General features: G+C 35.2%; 2 protein-coding genes across 2 annotated transcripts; both read right to left on the bottom strand.

Moving 5' to 3' along the window:
* Positions 1 to 15,859: 15,859 nt before the first annotated feature.
* On the bottom strand, positions 15,860 to 17,044 carry LOC128546843 (uncharacterized). The gene has a single exon (XM_053518241.1). The coding sequence runs from the start codon at positions 17,042 to 17,044 to the stop codon at positions 15,860 to 15,862; it is 1,185 nt and encodes a 394-aa protein (XP_053374216.1).
* Positions 17,045 to 17,440: 396 nt separating this feature from the next.
* LOC128546687 (uncharacterized) lies at positions 17,441 to 18,765 on the bottom strand. The gene has a single exon (XM_053517925.1). The coding sequence runs from the start codon at positions 18,623 to 18,625 to the stop codon at positions 17,462 to 17,464; it is 1,164 nt and encodes a 387-aa protein (XP_053373900.1). The 5' UTR covers positions 18,626 to 18,765; the 3' UTR covers positions 17,441 to 17,461.
* Between the last annotated feature and the right edge of the window lie 587 nt (positions 18,766 to 19,352).

Here is a 19,352-nt window from a genome sequence, read left to right as displayed (position 1 = left end):
GCTAAGACTTGTTCATTTGGCAATTATCTACTAGAAAGATGTAAGAAACAAAGACATTGTTATCTGTAATATGATAATTATCTTCTACTAAGTTCCTAAACAATCACTAGGGGACAAAAATGTTGGGGTGGGGTGGGGGCAAATGTCCGTTTCAGAAATAAGCACTGGGGGTGGGGGGGAGCATATCTACCATTTCAACTGGGGGGGGGGGCAAATGTCCAGCAGTCCACTTTTTTATTGGAGGGCAAATGTCCTAGGGGGGGGGGGCAAATGTCCGGATCCCTGGAGGAAGACCCCAAGTGATTCGAAATCAACGACCTTAATCACTCGGTCACGGAGGTCCTTCTATGAGTGAAAGGCGTTCCTATATCTCTAATAAATATTAGAAATTCTTGACCTTTTTGTCCCATCATTCAGAACTTAAGAGCTTGTTATGTTTTGTAGAAAATCCATTTAATAGTTAACAGTGGTTTAAACAACAAAACTATTATAGTGAAATGAAGTACTGAGTGGAAAGTTAGACTGAATGTTGAGCGTCAGTATAAAATCCAGTCACTTATTCGAAATCTGTATCTCCGTTTTAGAGCATACTCTCTCAAATTCTCGGAAAATATTGTTAACGTAGTTAAAACGTTCAATGACAGTAAAGTATACCTACTTTTGAAAAGATGTTAATGCGACTGAATGTGTTCCATTCCTCATTCGACCTTTGAAAAATAAAAGGAAACCATTTCCTTATACCTTATTGGACATTTCAATCTAACATCCAGTTCCTTATTCTAACTTTATACCTATATTATGAGTTATGAGATACAGTTTTTGATATCCCTGGAAAATACCGCTTACATATCTTAAAACATTTTATGACGGTAATGTATGCCTACTTTTTAAAAAGATTTTTATTGCATTTCAAATTCTTTTTTTTTTTGTGTGTGTGTTTGTGTTCTGTTCCTTATTTGACTTTTGAAAAAGTAATAGGGAACCAGTTCCTTATTCCTAATTCGGTGCTCCGATCTTACCTTGTTCGTGTTTTTGATTTAACATGCTTATTTTAAGCTGTACTATGTTTTTACTGCGAGAAAAGAATCAATTTCTCATTGATTGCACAAAGTATACTCCGAATAGGAAATAAGGAATTGTTTAGAAATAAAAGAATAAAGAAATAGGTACAAACTGCTCGCCATGGCCAAACAATATTGTCAATAAATATTTGAATATTTCCGTAGAAAACTTAATTTTCGCAAAGGACATCTGGTACATGAATGTTTGATGCGATTGAAATATTTTTGAAAGGTTTATGAGCTTACTTGTGTGAAAGCCTTTTCCATGCCTAGCGTACGCAAAAAAAAAAAAAAAATCTTGGCATGTATGTATTTTACTTTTTCATTGAACCAGTACGTTATGATTAAGTAGCGCTGACATGTCGTTACGGAGACTTTGGAGAACATAAAAACGACGGTTTACTCTAAGAATGAGTTTAAATTGGGTACGAGTTATCGTCCTTTGATATACAGACCGAGACGTGAAAATAATATTGTATTCTAACACGATCCGATTCATTTTCCTATTAAACAAAGAAGGCTGGAGACAGTGATTTATTAAACAACAATTCACTGTTCTGACGTCACAACTATTACGTCATAGCGTCAAGCGGCGTAACGGCGTAACGGCGTAACGGCGCGCTGGAAAAGAACCCGATTGAAAACGGGCAAATATTTAATGCATGCCGACAAGGTGTATTTTAAAGTCCTTGATAACGTGTTAGAATCGAAATAATATATCTCATTTAGTGATTTGCTCTTAAATAAATCACTGTTTGTCGTTCAGATGCGTAGCATTATATCACTCGGGCTACGCCCTCGTGATATAATTCCTTCGCATCTGAACTCCAAGCAGTGATTTATTCAGCGACAAATCACCAATGATATATATTATTTCTTAAATAGTTTCATTCGTGGGGTTCAGTATAGCTTATTTGCAATTATGTACTGGTCTGTATTGTGTATTCTCTGAAGATTCAAATAATCCCGTATATGATCTAAACACACAAACTAAAATATATGAAAAGGTTCTTAAACGTTCAAATTGACTGTTTAGGATTGTAACTATTGACATACTCGCATCAATATAAACAATATAGATAAATAATATGATAACATTTGGTAGACATTAGATACAAGTAACTATAAAAGAGAAGTGCTGTATAACATTTGGTAGACATTAGATACAAGTTACTATAAAAGAGAAGTGCTGTATAACATTTGGTAGACATTAGATACAAGTTACTATAAAAGAGAAGTGCTGTATAACATTTGGTAGACATTAGATACAAGTTACTATAAAAGAGAAGTGCTGTATAACATTTGGTAGACATAAGATACAATTACTATAAAAGAGAAGTGCTGTATAACATTTGGTAGACATTAGATACAAGTTACTATAAAAGAGAAGTGCTGTATAACATTTGGTAGACATTAGATACAAGTTACTATAAAAGAGAAGTGCTGTATAACATTTGGTAGACATTAGATACAAGTTACTATAAAAGAAATGCTGTATAACATTTGGTAGACATAAATACAAGTTACTATAAAAGAGAAGTGCTGTATAACATTTGGTAGACATTAGATACAAGTTACTATAAAAGAGAAGTGCTGTATAACATTTGGTAGACATTAGATACAAGTTACTATAAAAGAGAAGTGCTGTATAACATTTGGTAGACATTAGATACAAGTTACTATAAAAGAGAAGTGCTGTATAACATTTGGTAGACATAAGATACAAGTTACTTTAAAAAAGAAATGCTGTATAACATTCTGATTCTAAAAATTAATTAGGACATGAATTAAGACAATAACGTAACATATGTGTCCGTTTGTTTAGTGCAATGCATCTAAGATACTTCTTAGGTTTTACAAATTTCGTTTACTTATAAAACGTTTATGAAAGATTCAATATAAATATGTGTTGTCGCAAAAAAATGTAGATCATATAATGAAACTATTAATTGATCATTTCCAGATGATACGTTTTTAAAAAGCAGATGCCTTTACATGTCTTTTCTCCATTTGGTAGTTCGTAAATTTAAAAAGAAATCATTCAGTTTAGTTGGTGCTTTAAAATAAAACCTGAAATCTTTAAATGTGAAGTATGTTCTACTTAGAAAGTGTATATCAAATTAGCTCATATCCAATAAGTAATGTGTATGTATATAAACGGACTAGGATCGTCTTTTCACAATAAAGCACCGTTGCTTGTGATGTGATGCTTAATTCCAGCGTGACGTCACACAGTTTATTTACAACAAAAAAATTTGACATCATTCAGTGCGGTATCGTCGCGGAAGAGGCCTCGAGGCTTTTGCAATTTCGTCTTGATTCCACAAATTGATGTGCCGTGTTCACACTCGTCGCTCCATGCTCCCCAGGTGCCAAATAAACCATGTCCCGGCGGTTTGACTATTTCGTGCTGGTGTCCGCATCCACAACGACATCTGAACTTCACGTAGTTGGCAGCTGTGTCATCTTTGTAAAAACCCTGAAGTAAATTCAGTAAGCGCTCTATGTACAGAGTTTCATTACGCGTCTAAAAATAGGATTATTTGTCGTTTGTTTTTAAACACAAAAATTAAAGTGCAAGTAGTGGCAATGCTGTCCCATTTGGATATAAACATATTTATAAATGATCAAAAGCCAAAATAATGCAACAGTCACCTTCTTACAGCAACCAGTTTGGTCATGTTCGGCTGCTGGCTGTTGTAGCGTATATATTTCTAAACGAATTAAAATAAATATAGAATAGAAAGGTTATTTAGGACCTAACATTTATTTTTTTATTTTATTTTTTTTGAGGCCCAGATGGTAACCCCGTATATTTTCCCCGTACAATGGTATAATAGGGGTCGGAGAGCCATCCACCTATTAACCTTACAATACAGTAATACTATACGAAATTATATGGTACAACAATATATATCTTGAACCTTACAGTACATATGAATACGATATAAAATTATGAAATTATATAGTTCAACAATATATATTTTTTGAACTCAAGCAAACACATGTACATACACAGTAAATACATATATGCTATCTAAGTTTACTTGATGTTAAAACAAAATCATGTGTATGGGGATTTCTCAGATTAAAAGGATTTTTTGGAGGTGGGCCTCAAATGGACCTCAAAAAGGTTTTCCTGAAAATAAAAACAAAGCTACTGACCAAAAAAAATGAATTAGGAAAATAATATAAATAAAAAAATAATAAAAAGGGTATCTTTTCCTGCTATCGCCATTATTACACCTTCTTAATCTTTTCATTAGATGCGGGTAATTTTAGAATTAGCAAATGTAAATATTTTGATACAAATCTGTAAATCTTCTTATTAAGGTTTGGTCATATATTCAGCTTTTGGGCCAAGTTTGACCAGTTTTTTTTCAAACTTTTGATACTCGTTGTTAAATTTTATTAGGTTATTTAACATTGTTCTGTACAATACGGAGATATATTTGGACGAGTACCCAGCTGACAAAACCATATTGGACGAGCCGCTAGGCGAGTCCAATATGGTTTTCTCAGCTGGGCACGAGTCTAAATATATCTCGTATTGTACAGTACAATGTTAAATAACCTTTTTATTCTATATCTATTTTAACTTAGTTTAAATTAAAGATGTTTCACTGAATATTGTTTTCCTGTCTTTTCTGTATTTTCCCAGCTTGGTATGAGTGCAAATATATATTATACAGAACAATGTTAGGCCCTAAATAACCTTTTTATTATATATTTATTTCACTTCATACGTAATATACGTAATTCAATGAATGTTGTTTTTCTGCGTATCGGTATTAAATAAATTATATGGTGCAACCTCCCTACAACAGCCATTTGGCGATTTGGGTGGTTATAATACTTGGCTGAGATATTATGCCCAAAAACATTGTCAGCAAGTTTGGTGAAGATCCGATGATAACTGAATTAGAGAGCGGACATGCTTTGGATGCCGACCGCCGGCCCGCTGCCACGGGTGTTAGATATTATGCCCACAAACATTGTCAGCAAGTTTGGTGAAGATCCGATGAAAACTGAATTAGAGAGCGGACATGCTTTGGATGCCGCCCGCCGGCCCGCTGCCACAGGTGTTCACATAATACGCCGAGATATTATGCCCACAAACATTGTCAGCAAGTTTGGATGAAAACTGTTGGATTTAGAGAGCGGACAAGGCTAAATTTGCAGTTTTCTTGTAGACCCCTAGCCACTGGCATTCAAAATTTTCTCAACCTGTGACAAAATAATAGATTTTTCCAATCAATAAGTTTTTCTTCCGATTATATCTGTATAGATCTAGATCTGTATAATTTCTATTTGGGAATACCTGTTCCTCTTCTTCTGAAACTTGTTCTAAATCAGATAGCATTGCCATCACATGAATCGTTTTTGTGTGTTGTAAACAAACAAACGACAATTAAATCCTGATTTCAAGATGATACTCAAACTTTGTACATAGAGCGCCTACTTCATCCGATTTTCATTCGGAACATTTTCGCGCGTTTCGGGCTTTATCGTATGTTTAACATGGGACTGTTGAACCGTCCAAATACAGAAAATACAGGATTGTTTGTACGCACGTGCGTCCAAATACAGAAAATACAGGATTTTGTGTACGCACGTGCATCCAAATACCGTAATATATTGTACGGTCACCCGTTGCAAATGAACATTCGCGATTGGATAGATAAAATAGATATAGAATAAAGCTATATATTTCAGTGTTATGAATTTTTGTTTTAAATATTGAATAAACAATGGAATATTTAGACACTGTGTACACTTTTCTTTAAACTTTGACTTATAAATATAGTATTTAAGTAGCAAAGATATAAAATTTCCTTTGTAGTTATTTTTAGCATATGAGAAAAGAAATTGCTTTTCTTGTATATCTAAGACTATTTCAAACTCATTTTTCATCCAGTTTTTCACTTCTATTAGATAACTGTCAACATATGGGCATAAATTGAATAAATGTTCGATCGTTTCTCTCTGATTTTTACAGTAGGAACATATATTACTGTCGCTTTTGTTACTGACATATAAAAACGTATTTGTAACAAGAATGTGTTGATTTATTTTAAACTGAAAATCTTTCATCTTTACTTCTTTTATTGTCTGTAGATTTTTACAGTATTCCTTAAACTCTAACTCGGTAATTCCCATTGTTTGTACCCATTATTTGGTACCATTATACTTTTCGTATCAACAAATATATCATAAAAATTACGGCTTCCTTTTTTCTCTTCAATCAACTTTTTTAGATAAGGATTTAAATACATATTATTTTTTTAAATGAATAATATCATTTGCGTTTTGCCTATCATGTTTCTCCAATCAATGGGTATATTTGAAATAATACAATGTAAATCTAAAAAGGTTCCATTTATTGTGTATTTGTTTTTTAGACTTTCTAAGTTCAAAAACATTCCCTCATTGTCAAGCAAATCTATTACATATACGATATTATTACGAAACCAATTCTCTATGTATTCCGTTTTATATCTGAAATGGTGGTTATACCATAAAGGTGAGTACAGAATGTCTTCTAAGTTGCTGATTTCAAACGTTCAATAAATTTACCCCAGCTATTAAGAACATTTCGCCAAAAAGGATTTTGTATTTCCATAGCGAGTAGTTTTGAATATTGCGATCCTAAAGAAATAATCTTATCAAAAGAGAATGTCAAAAGAGAGTTCCATGAATCACAGTTAAAATTAATTATTAAAAGCTTTGATATATACCATTCTCAGTCCTCTGGATTCTATATTTTTGACGGCGTTTACTCTTTTATTTTATCTGGTCCGTTATTCCATAAAAAGTTATAGGCAATAGTTTCTAACTGTTTAATAAATTCATCCGAGGGATCGGGGAGAGATATAAATATGTAAACGAATTTAGATAAAACGAGGGATTTTAGAATACTTACTCTTCCAAAAAGGGTAAGTTTTCTTTTTGACCATACACTGAGAATGTTCATACATTTCAGCAAAATTTCAGGTGCATTCAAATTCCAAATATCATAAACATTTGCACAGAAACGGACACCAAGTATTCTAATTGGTTCTTGACTCCAATCTAATGGTTGATCGGTGCATAACTTAAGTGCAGTGTGTCTTAATGAACCTATCCAGTAGGCTCTTGTTTTATCAATGTTTATTTTTAAACCTGACAATGTATAAAAGTTATCAAGTGTTATCAAACAGTGCTTTAATGATTCTTCGGACCCGTTTAAAAAGATCTGGGTGTCATCAGCATATTGACTTACTTTGTATTGTTTATACTGCAAATTAATACCTACAATACTATTATTTCGTCTGATCATTAGCCCTAATATCTCACAACATGAAATAAATAAGTAAAGAGAAATTGGGTCTCCTTGTCTGCAACCCCTATCAAGGAAGAAGAAATCAGACATGTGACCGTTCTGTAAAATGCATGTTTCACTCCCATTTTGAAATAAACGTATCCACTTCTTAAATGAGTTCCCAAAATTGAAAAAGTCTAAAGTTTTATGTATGAATGCCCGTGAGAGTCGAATGCTTGCTGAAAGTCTATGGAAAGCAGCAAGCCAGGTATATTTTGAGAGTTAGTTTCAAACATGATGTCATAAATAAGTCTGATGTTTTCCCCAATAAATCTACCGGCTACGAAACCTTTTTGATCTTGATGGAAAGTTTATCCAAAACGCATTTTAATCGATTTGCAATCACTGTTGATGCTAATTTATAAATCACATTCAAAAGAGAAATTGGTCGCCAGTTTTTCATCAAACATCTATCTCTGTTTGGTTTTGGAAGACAAGTTATGACCCCTTGTTTTTGTGTTACTGATAAGTTGTTTATTTTATAACCGTAGTTTATGATCTCAAAACAAAATATGATATGTCTTTCCAGAAAAACTTAAACATTCAACAGTATATCCATCTAACCCGGGGCTTTTGTTATTTTTTATATCGTTAAGGGATTGGCTTAATTCTTTTATACCTATTTCACCTTCTGATTAGAAAGAATCTGACGGACTTAATTCCCTTGGATTATTTCCAATGATATTTACAAGTGGCGTTTCATTTACCTTTAAACAATTTTTATACAACTTTTCGTAGTCACCTTTTTGATAGTTTAGAATGTCTTTCGTATTAGTATAGTGAACATTGTTTTCATCAATAAGTTTATTTATTGTTTTGTTCGTAAAATTCCTGTTTTCGAGATTGAAAAAGTAGCTTGATGGCGTTTCTCCTAAATTTTTGTATCTACATCTTGACCTTACCATTACACCATCTATAATTTTTTGCCTTAAAGTTTCTAATTCAGACTTTTTCTCCTGCAGTTCATTAATTGTATTTTCATTTACAGTCATAAAATTTTCATTGACATATTTTTCTAAATTATTGATATCTTTTTCTAGATCTTTTTCTCTTTTACACTCTCTCTTCTTTTTTCAGAGCAAAGTTTTATGGTTTCACCTCTAAGTATAACTAAAAAGGTTTCTAAACATAGTTGATCATTGATGTTTAATTGAACGTGTTTATTTTTGAAAGAATTATCGTTTGTATTATCCCCAGTAAATTCATTTCTTTCAGTTTTATGTTGTTCAATAAGCTTTGCTAACGTAGTTTTTACTTTAACAATATATTTTCCATCCTTTAGGACCTAACATTGTTCTGTATAATATATATTTGCACTCATACCAAGCTGGGAAAATGCAGAAAAGGCATAAATCATTTTTAATTCAAACTGAAATAAAGTAGATATAGAATAGAAATGTTATTTAACATTGTACTGTACAATATGAGATATATTTGGACTCGTACCCAGCTTAGAAGCTCGTCCAATATGGTTTTCTCAGCTAAGTACACGTCCAAATATGTCTCCGTATTGTACAGAACAATGTTAAATAACTTAATAATATGTGCATACTTGTATTTCAATCATGCGTGCTATATGTAAATCAAATAGTAATAACAGAGGCTACAAATTATAAATGATTTGTATTTCTTTTTCAGAGTTCTATTAATACATAAATCTGTCTATTCTAATACACAATATTGAAACAAAGTTTTACCGGGTTTTCCTGAACTTGAAGGTCAAAGGAGGTTAGATGCAGACGTTCGCCAGATTCGGATGGGCATAACGTTCGTCCAACCCAAGACCCCCAGCGTCCCTGGGTTGAAGTGATCTCACCAGTTTCATTGCCTTCTAAAGATTCACAGACAAGCTTGATGGCATTCAACGCTGTGTTGTCAAACGTTTGTTTCGGTTCAATCTTCAAAGTAGAAATAATTTTTTTTTTTTTTTGAATCTTTTTTTATTGAGTGAGACTTTTCGGAAATTATTTTTGTGTCAAAAAATGAATACAAATAAGGGGGTTATTCCTTTAAAGCATCAGTAAGTTGATTTGTAACATCACTGACCATGTTCAAAGCATAAAAAGTGCAGGTTTGCAACTGTTTGTTAAAAAATTGAAAACAATTCTCCAAGGCCATAAAAACATTTAGGGTCGGGCCAAAAATTTAGGGTAGGTCGGGATACCGGAAACAAACAATTTTCTTTTTACGCCTAAGGCATGTATATCTCTGATTAGTATATTACTTCTTAAGAATATTTGTGCTGATTTCTCTTAGAGTCAGTATAAAGTCGAATACCGTTCTAAGCAAGTTTCTAACTGTGAAAGGTTTGTGGAATTTATTTCAAACAAAATGTGAAACACGTTGCTTTTGTGCATAAAAGAAATTCGAGAGTATTTGGTAAAATATTTTTTTTTAATTCCACTGAATTGATAATAGAATACTATTCAGTTTGTACAAGAAATATGAAATAGACGTGAAGACGTTTAAATCTCGGTTAATGCTAACGATTTTCTTTTCGTTTAATTTCTACTTAACCCTTATCATGCTTGACACGATTCGTTCTGCCTTTGCGACAAGTGTAACTCATGATCAGCCAGCACATACATGCAGTCTGGTCAAAATCTTTATGTTTGTCATTCTGTCAGTATATTTTTGTAAGCACCCCTTATAACCCCTTTGTCCAAATACAAAGATGGACAAGTTCATTAAATATATATATATATCTAGCAGGGTAAGGATTGAGTGTAACCAGAACTACCTTACCTTCATGTCGTAACCGATGGCATAAGACCCTTTCGGGCAGTACTGTGGGCGGCCCCACCTGCCCCACGGACCACCATTTGTTGCGATTAGCGTTTTTACGACTCGGGAATTGTCTATAAACAAAAAAGATATTATTAATGCCCTGTTCCGAAGCTAACTTCCTGTACATGCTCCATTTACGAACTTGCAATAGCTGTTCCTGAACTGTTATAAATTCGTTAATCATTTACTTCATAATGTTGGAAATTTAATGAAAACAATGATTATAATTACCTAGGTAAAAAAATATTGTATTCTAACAATTTACAAAATAAAGATGTCCTTCAAAAAAACATACGATAGCAATATTCATGGATTTTTGTGTAGGTTGCAGATTTAATTTTGATGTAGAAATATGTGTAATCTGATTCTATTTAGCAGTAGTTTTCAGACAAAATTTGAACATAATTTCAGAGACAAAAACCAGAATGACGTAATTATTATTAAACATACTCACCGACATTTTCTTCACTTTCTGCATCACTACAATCGTTACTATCTTCAGTATAAAAATCCTCTGTGACACCAGCATCATTGGTTATTTCATCAGAAGTTATCTCGAACTCCTCCACGTCTTTATCTCCAGAGCGAAGGAATTCTCTATCCAAGTCACAAATCGCCTGGCCTACGAGAAAAGCAAATGTAAGCACACAAATGTCCATTTTCAAACAGAGTAAGAAGCAAAATGTGAAGATGAAATTGTATCTTGTCCTATTTTTCTGGACGGAAAAGGTATTCTTAGGCTATTTCCGTGTAGTCTTACTATTTCAATTCATCCTTTCCGTTTTATGTATTGTTAGATAGTGTTAGTTATCACATTTCAATCCATGATAATAACTGATATGTTTTGAAGTGCGTCCAATATGTGATATAAATGTTTTAATTAATTGTCGCCTTTGTTTCATATTTTGACCTGTAAGAGAAGTTTATGCTGGGTACTTGAATACTTATGAAGATATTTTTGTATAATAAAATACACATATTGCCCGCCCCCGATAAGCTATTAAATAAAAAGTGCTTAATTAAGCGACGTCTGAAAAAATATTTCAAGTTTTAATTGAGGCCCGGAGAACATGCATTAAATGAATTGGTCATGGAGCACAACTTTGGACCAGCAATTCATATAAAGGCAATTAAAAATAACAGTAGTTAAAACTATTGCCCGAGGTTCGAAGGACAAATAGTTTTTACTATTGACCGGCAAGCCGTACATTAATTTGGACCTCGAACAGGCTTTAAATTATTTTCTTCAAAATTTATCTCGGCCGAGTCAATTCTAATGCCGAAGGCCCGAAGATGCAGGTCCCCGCAACGCTGACTGCCTAGAAAAAAAAAAATCGGACACTGGGACTTTTTCCTTGTGACTGCACATAAAACGTTTCTGGTATGTTACTGCGTAATCATGAATGAAGCGTAATTGTTCGAAGAAGGGATTTTAGATATCTAAAAAAAAATATGAAAGCTGACTGCCTAGAAAACAAGAGCTGTCCGTAAGACAGCGCGCTCGACGTTTCTCAGTGCTTGACTCTGAATTAGAGCTTGGCCAGTAAAAAAAATCAAAGTTAAAAAGGAACATAACTCTGTCAAAATTATAATCAGAGTTATGGGAATTGAGTCTCCTGGTGTAGACTTTGATAGTAAATAACTTTTTAGAGTTTCAAGTCAAAAGCTTTAATAGTAACAGAAATATTTGACGTTTAATAAAAAATTCTAAGTTAAAAAGGGGCAAAATTTTGTCAAAATTCAATCAGAGTTATGGGGATTGTGTCTCCTGGTGTAGACTGTGATGGTTAATAAGGGTTTTAAGTTTCAAGTCAAAACCTTTGATAGTAACAGAGATATTTGACTTTATCGAAGTCTTTAACCAACAATACTAAGTTAACAAGGGGCATAATTCTGTCAAAATTCAAATCAGAGTTATGGGAATTGTGTCTCCTGGTGTAGACTGTGATGGTAAATAGGCATTTTAAGTTTCAAGTCAAAAGCTTTGATGGTAACAGAGATATTTGACTTTATCGAAATCTTTAACCAAAAATACTAAGTTAAAAAGGGGCATAATTTTGTCAAAATTCAAATCAGAGTTATGGGGATTGTTTCTCCTGGTGTAGACTTTGATGGTAAATAAGTATTTTAAGTTTCAAGTCAATAGTTTTGATAGTAACAGAGATATTTGACTTATAGAGTTATGGGGATTGTTTCTCCTGGTGTAGACTTTGATAGTAAATAACTATTTTAAGTTTCAAGTCAATAGCTTTGATAGTAACAGAGGTATTTGACTTTATCAAAAACTTTAACCAACGGCGACGCCGACGCCGACGCTGACGCCGGGGCGGGTGCAAATTTAGCTCTACTTTTTCTTTGAAAAGTTGAGCTAAAATCGGACACTGGGACTTTTTCCTTGTGACTGCACATAAAACGTTTCTGGTATTTTATTGCGTAATCATGAATGAAGCGCAATTGTTCAAAGAAGGGATTTTACATATTTATGACTAGAATGTGTCTGTAGGACACAGGGTGTGCCCCCCACTGGTACATTTGTCACAAATAAGGGGCAATAATTCAAATGTTTGCAGTCTTAATGGGGTAAAGCCTCAACAATTATTTTATGCAAAGGATTCATTACTTTTGAGCTATGAGCATCACAAACAAAAAATCCACTATTTTGGCTATTTCAAGGGCCATAACTCTGTAATAAGAGCTAAGATTCTCAAGAAGAATGCCAAGTGTGCAAGGTCACATCACGATAAAGACTCCAGCAAGGTTTCCTGAATTTACATCTAATACTTTTTGAGCTAGGCACATAATTAGGTGAAAAAGTGCATTTTTTTACTATTTCAGGGGCCATAACTTTAAAAAAAAGGGAATGGAGCCAGATGAAAAATAGGAGGTGCGCAAGTTCATATCATGATTAAGATTCATGCAAGGTTTCATGAATCTATATCAAATATTTTTTTAGCTAGGTGTGTCACAAGGTGAAAATGTACCTTTTTGACTATTTCAGGGGCCATAACTCTAAAAATAGGGGGCGGACCCAAATAAAAAATAGGAAGTGCGCAAGTTCATATCATGATTAAGACTCATGCAAGGTTTCATAAATCTATATCAAATACTTTTTGAGCTAGGCATGTCACAAGGTGAAAATGTGCATTTTTGACTATTCCAGGGGTCATAACTCTGAAAGTAGGGGGCGGAGCCAGATGAAAAATAGGAGGTGCGCAAGTTCATATCATGATTAAGACTCATGCAAGGTTTCATGAATCTATATCAAATATTTTTTGAGCTAGGCATGTCACATGGTGAAAATGTGCATTTTTGACTATTTCAGGGGCCATAACTCTGAAAATAGGGGGTGGAGCCAGATGAAAAATAGGAGGTGCGCAAGTTCATATCATGATTAAGACTCATGCAAGGTTTCATGAATCTATATCAAATATTTTTTGAGCTAGGCGTGTCACAAGGTAAAAATGTGCATTTTTGATTATTTTATTAGTAGGGACTGAATATAAGAAGCATCGGTCAAACACTTACCAAAGATGAGAGCCAGACTTAACCAGAGAAATTTGACTACTTTATAAGTTTGAAATTAATTGAACAAGTAAGTGATGACCGTCGCTTCTGGCTATTAAACATAAATAACAAAATCTTATTCAGTGGAATAAGGCCGTGACTTTATTTTTTAAATTTATATAAGATAGCAAGTTCTAAAAGAATTGAAATATCATGGCACATGTAAGACTTATAACAATGATGAAATGGAATATGATAGGAAAAGTCTCCAGCCAAGGTGCATAGAGACCGAATAGCCAACGCCAGGGTGCAGAAGAACTATTCAATAAGCTAGACCTGCACTAAACGGTGTAAGGGGGAAATACATGTACATAGAGTTAGGCAGGAACAACTACTAAGAAATCGAGGCCAAGATGCTCAACAACTTCTCTTAAATAATGATGATGACGTTCTGTTTGACGAAATATATATATGTCACAAAAGTGAATGAGACTTACAATGTGCCATACCGAAATGCACGAAGTGTGTTGAGGGCCACTTAATATTTTACTTCTAGTAAAATTTGCCCAAAGTATAGCTATAAATAGAAGAAAATTAAACGAACAGAAACAAACAAATACCTAGTTATAAATCTAGTCAAAAGTTGCCTTATTATTCCCAGAAATAACAGCCTCAATCACATCTTTAAAAGATAGTAAAAGAATGTCGGATCCAATATCAGACAAATGCACCCCGTCATGTCTAAACAGCCCTGGGGTATCGGAAGTGATTTCAGCATTTCTTACCCACCGACCACCTAAAGACAATGTTTGGCGAGCTACTGCTCTGTTAACATATTTGATATCACTATTAATTAAGCTGCTAGGACGGTCAGAGAACCAGTAAAGTCTTGGTAGAATGCTCGACCAAACAATCGATGTTGAATGTCCTACCAGATAATGAATTTTTGATATATCTTCCTTGATAACCCTGACTAAAGAACCTTTTCTTACCCTTGTAATCGAATTCCCGCCACAGTGGATAAGAATGACGTCTGGTGGGTAAAAATTTGCTCTGAGCTTTTCATGAATCAAGGGAAATAATTCATTCCAGGTCATGCCTCTCCGGGTTAACCAGAACACGCGACAGTGCCGATCCTCCAGACCAATGTTAACGGATGATCTTCTAAGTTCCCTTTTTTTAGCCCAAAATGTGATTGAAGAGCCCACGATCCAAATCACTGAAAACATATATAAGAGAGCAGGGAAAATTAGTATAAATTATTTCCGAATGTAATTTGAGTAGGCATTTGATGCCCATCTGCCTTTTTTCATAATAATGTCATGAGGCACTCCTTTTGAATCAAGGTATGTCGCAGCGCCAATCCTGAAGCTGTGTGACAACAACCTGCTAGAAGGAAGACCTAAATAATTAGTACACTTTTTTAAAACAGACGCAAACTGATATCTTGTAACCGGAAGTCCATTTGCGTGGCAAAACAAATAATTGCAAGTAGGTTTTATTGACAAGTATCTAGTAATCGCCAAAACTGGGCATAATTTGTTGTTATCAATTGATGATAACGTAATCGTTTGTGGAGGTCAGTTTTAGTTGTTTTTTGAATTCCTTAACTGTATATGAACAAGTGTTTTACCACCAAGTTTTTCAAAACACACATCGGACGTTTTTATCGGGCGATTGCATTGCGTTTTTGTTGTAAACGCATTCTCACTTATGCGAAATAAACCAAAAAAGGCAACAAGAAACATAGCTTGAAAAAGTATTTCTTCATACCAAGAATGGCAAGTAAATGGAAGCGACTGGCAAATGCGATCAAGAGTTTCAATGGTTATAGGTAAACGAGAATCAGAAAGGGACTTGTTTCGCCTAAAACCTTCCATTACTTTCTTAAAGTAAAACGAATTAGTTGGATTGTCCCAATCATGCATTTTATGAATATAGGTTATTCCGGACAAGTAAGTGCATGCCGTTTTAAAGGATAAGCCCTTCATGTATAACCAGGCGACATACAATGAAATTACCCACTTGGAAACTGGCCATAACTGAGATATACCGTATGAACATCTAAACTCCGTAAAGGAACGTAAAGCTGTATCATATGCTAACTTTGTATTACTGGAGATGCCTTCTGACGCCAGCGACCTAGCTAACTTCCATAAATTTTCAGTAGATGTGGAGGTACTTGTGCCGGAATCCTGGCCGCATCTTGGGCTAATTGGCCGAAGCGCTGAAAATCAAACCTTGAAAGGGCATCAGCAATGCCGTTATGAACACCTGAGATATGTTTACATTTAAACATAATGTTGTATTTTAGGCACTGTAGAACAAACTTCCTTACTAATGTCATCACTGGTTTAGACTTACTGGTCATTTTGTTTATGATGTGACATACAGACATATTATCGCACCTGAATAAAATTTTCTTATTAGCTAGTTCAGCAGGCCACAGAAATACAGAAGCTAGAATCGGAAATAGTTCCAGTACTGTTATATCTTTAGTTATTCCATTAATAACCCAACTTTCTGGCCATACACTGTTAGCCCAACTGCCATTTAAGAAAATACCATAGCCTTTGCCTGAACTGTCAGTAAACAGATGAATATCCTGGTTTTCTTGCCAAAGTTTGTCAGGAATGATTGATACTCCATTATGCTGTGACAAGAAGGACTGCCAAATGAGTAAATCAGCCTTTATGTCTTGGGATATCCTTAAATGATGGTGTTTTTCAGGTACAACTCCAGCGGTCAAGTCAATAAGCCTACGTAAAAACGGTCTTCCTACAGGAATTGCTTTACACGCAAATGAAAGGCTACCTATTAATGACTGAAGGTGCCGTAAAGTAGTTTTTGATTTTGAAAGCATAATTTGTAATTTTTCTTTTAACTCTTTTAGCTTTTCTTGGGGGATGCGAATCACCATTTCGTCAGAATCTAGGACAAGCCCAACAAATATGAGAACTGTTGTAGGATAAACCGTTTTATTATCGGCAAGAGGCACGTTTAAATCTTTACACAACTCGAAAAATTGTTCCAGTAAACTGTGGCATTCTAATGACTTTGGTTTCCCTCCGAACAAAAAATCATCAAGATAATGTTTTACATTTTTTGAACCAGAGCGTTTTAAAATTGACCACTCTAAAAATGAAGAAAACTTTTCAAATGTTGCACAAGATATCGATGCCCCAAATGGTAAACATTTGTCAAAGAAATATTGGCCCCTGAATTTAATACCGAGAAGCTCAAAATCCTCTGGGCTTATCGGTAGTAAGCGGAAAGCTGACTGTATATCAGTTTTTGCTAACAGAGCGTGTTTACCGAGCTCCTGAAGCATAGACACGGCCTCGTCAAAGTGGGTATAATGGACGGATGACAATTCCACAGGGATAAAATCGTTAACAGATTCGTGTTTTGGAAAACTTAAATGGTGTATTAAACGAAAGTCATCTTTATCTTTTTTTCCACTAGACCAACGGGCGAAATTCTAAAATTTTCAAAAGGAGGGCTTTGAAAGGGACCGCCCATTCTTCCCGCTTCAATTTCTTTGTTGATCTTTTTAGAGACAATATCTGGTTTTTGGTCAGCAGATTTTAAATTTCTGGCCGAAAACGAAATTCTTGGGCCATAATAATGGAGTGGAAACCCGTTCATAAAACCATTGAAAAGTTCGTCTGCAATATCCCTACTTGGATAGTCTGAGAGTTCATTTTGCAGTGTGACAACATTTATAGAAGATTTACCCAGTGAAAATTTATCGTTTTGAAGGCTTGCTTGGGAAATTGGAGTTGCGCAATTGTTTCGTACGAAATGAATAGCATGATACGCTGGGGTGCCCACCTCCGCACGCAGAACAAACATGCCGGTATCTACAGCGTTGAGCAAACGGGCACTGACCTTCATTATACTTGCTACAAGTTTGTAGATAAGGGCTGTCGCCTGCAGAGCTTGAAAAACTGTTATTTGACTGATGTATTGGCATTGTCATTACTTTCAGCCAAAGATCCGAATTTAGCCTAGACCATGGTTGCAAAAAATTTTCTTGACGCATACGAAACTGTTCGTCGTATACGCGCCAAGCGAAATCATGCCTACGTGACGCCGCTTGGCGGATAGTGGCCATGTAAGTCAGCAGCTCAGAGCACGCCTGTGGGTTCTGTACCAAATAAATATCCATGAAAATAACAAATGCATCCGTCCATTGTTCTATGGTTTTTACTTTTTCTGATAAGGTTTTAGGCCGAGTTTCAATGAAACCATCTTCAGACAAGATGAGTTGTGCCCCTTGGCTAGCAAGTATTTCAGGTGAGGATTTTTGTAGCAATGCGAGATTAATATATTTTCCCGCCCAAGTTTTTTCTTTTATATTCAAAGGAATCTGAGCACTGACACAATCATTAATAGTGCTCAACAACGGATTGTTTGCGCTTGACTGTAGCGAATATAAAAATAATGCTTCGCGGCTAGGATTTTGACCCACGGGCGTGCTCTGTCCAGGATTCCCCCTTTGAGTTTCTAAATTAAACGCAGATAAAGGTGACTCACCGTGGTCAGGGAGGAATGCCTGCTGCTGCTCCACATGGCCACCACCTAAAGTCTGGTCCGTCTGTACTTCCGTTGACGTCATAATTGGTGCGACTGGTGGTGGAAAAGGCGCACCAGCGTCTCCATTTTGTTGGGGCTGATTTCCGTCCTGAATCTGGAAGTTCCCCTGACCGTCATGGGGAATTCTATTTCGGTGACGCTCTTCTCTATTTACAGGTCGCCCGTTTCTGTTTTGTCGCTCATCTCTACGTAGAGCCTGTTGAACTTCCGTTCTCCTAGCCTGGCCTCGAACTGGCGGCCGGTCCCTTCTATTGACCCGTTCAACATGGTCCACCCTCTCATTACGTTCCCTGACACGACCCGGTCTTGGCATGTCAATGTTTCCTCTAATAAGACTAATAAAACTGAAACGAGAAACAGTATAAACACCGCGCTAACAATTCGTAAATCTCAATACAGCAACTCATGAAATATACCACGTTGTTTTCAAATTCAAAAAAAAATCTCTGAGATTTTTTCTGCAATGTGTCCTCTACAGCTGTAAGAGAAGAGAAAGAATGAGCCGTTTGCGATTGACTTATAAAAGTACACGAAATTAATCGTGCGTGAAATGCATAAACAAGGTGTGCTATATTATAAATACGAATAAAATTTGATGGGTAAATAACGGAACAATAGAAGCCGGATAGGCGTGATATAAGATACAACAATCCTACTAAAAATAACGAGCATTTATTTCATAAAAGAACATAAATGCATCTATTTCAGGGGCCATAACTCTGAAAATAGGGGGTGGAGCCAGATGAAAAATAGGAGGTGCGCAAGTTCATATCATGATTAAGACTCATGCAAAGTTTCATGAATCTATATCAAATATTTTTTGAGCTAGGCATGTCACAAGGTGAAAATGTGCATTTTTGACTATTTCAGGGGCCATAACTCTGAAAATAGGGGGCGGAGCCAGATGAAAAATAGGAGGTGCGCAAGTTCATATCATGATTAAGACTCATGCAAGGTTTCATCAATTTATGTCAAATACTTTTCGAGCTAGGAGCGTCACGAACTTCGGACGGACGGACGCACGGACGGACGGACAAGAC

The sequence above is a fragment of the Mercenaria mercenaria genome, chromosome 11 (genome assembly GCF_021730395.1).
Source record: "Mercenaria mercenaria strain notata chromosome 11, MADL_Memer_1, whole genome shotgun sequence".
NCBI classification, from domain to species: domain Eukaryota; kingdom Metazoa; phylum Mollusca; class Bivalvia; order Venerida; family Veneridae; genus Mercenaria; species Mercenaria mercenaria.
Note: the sequence above shows the minus strand (reverse complement) of the source record. Positions and strands in the feature narration are given on the sequence as shown.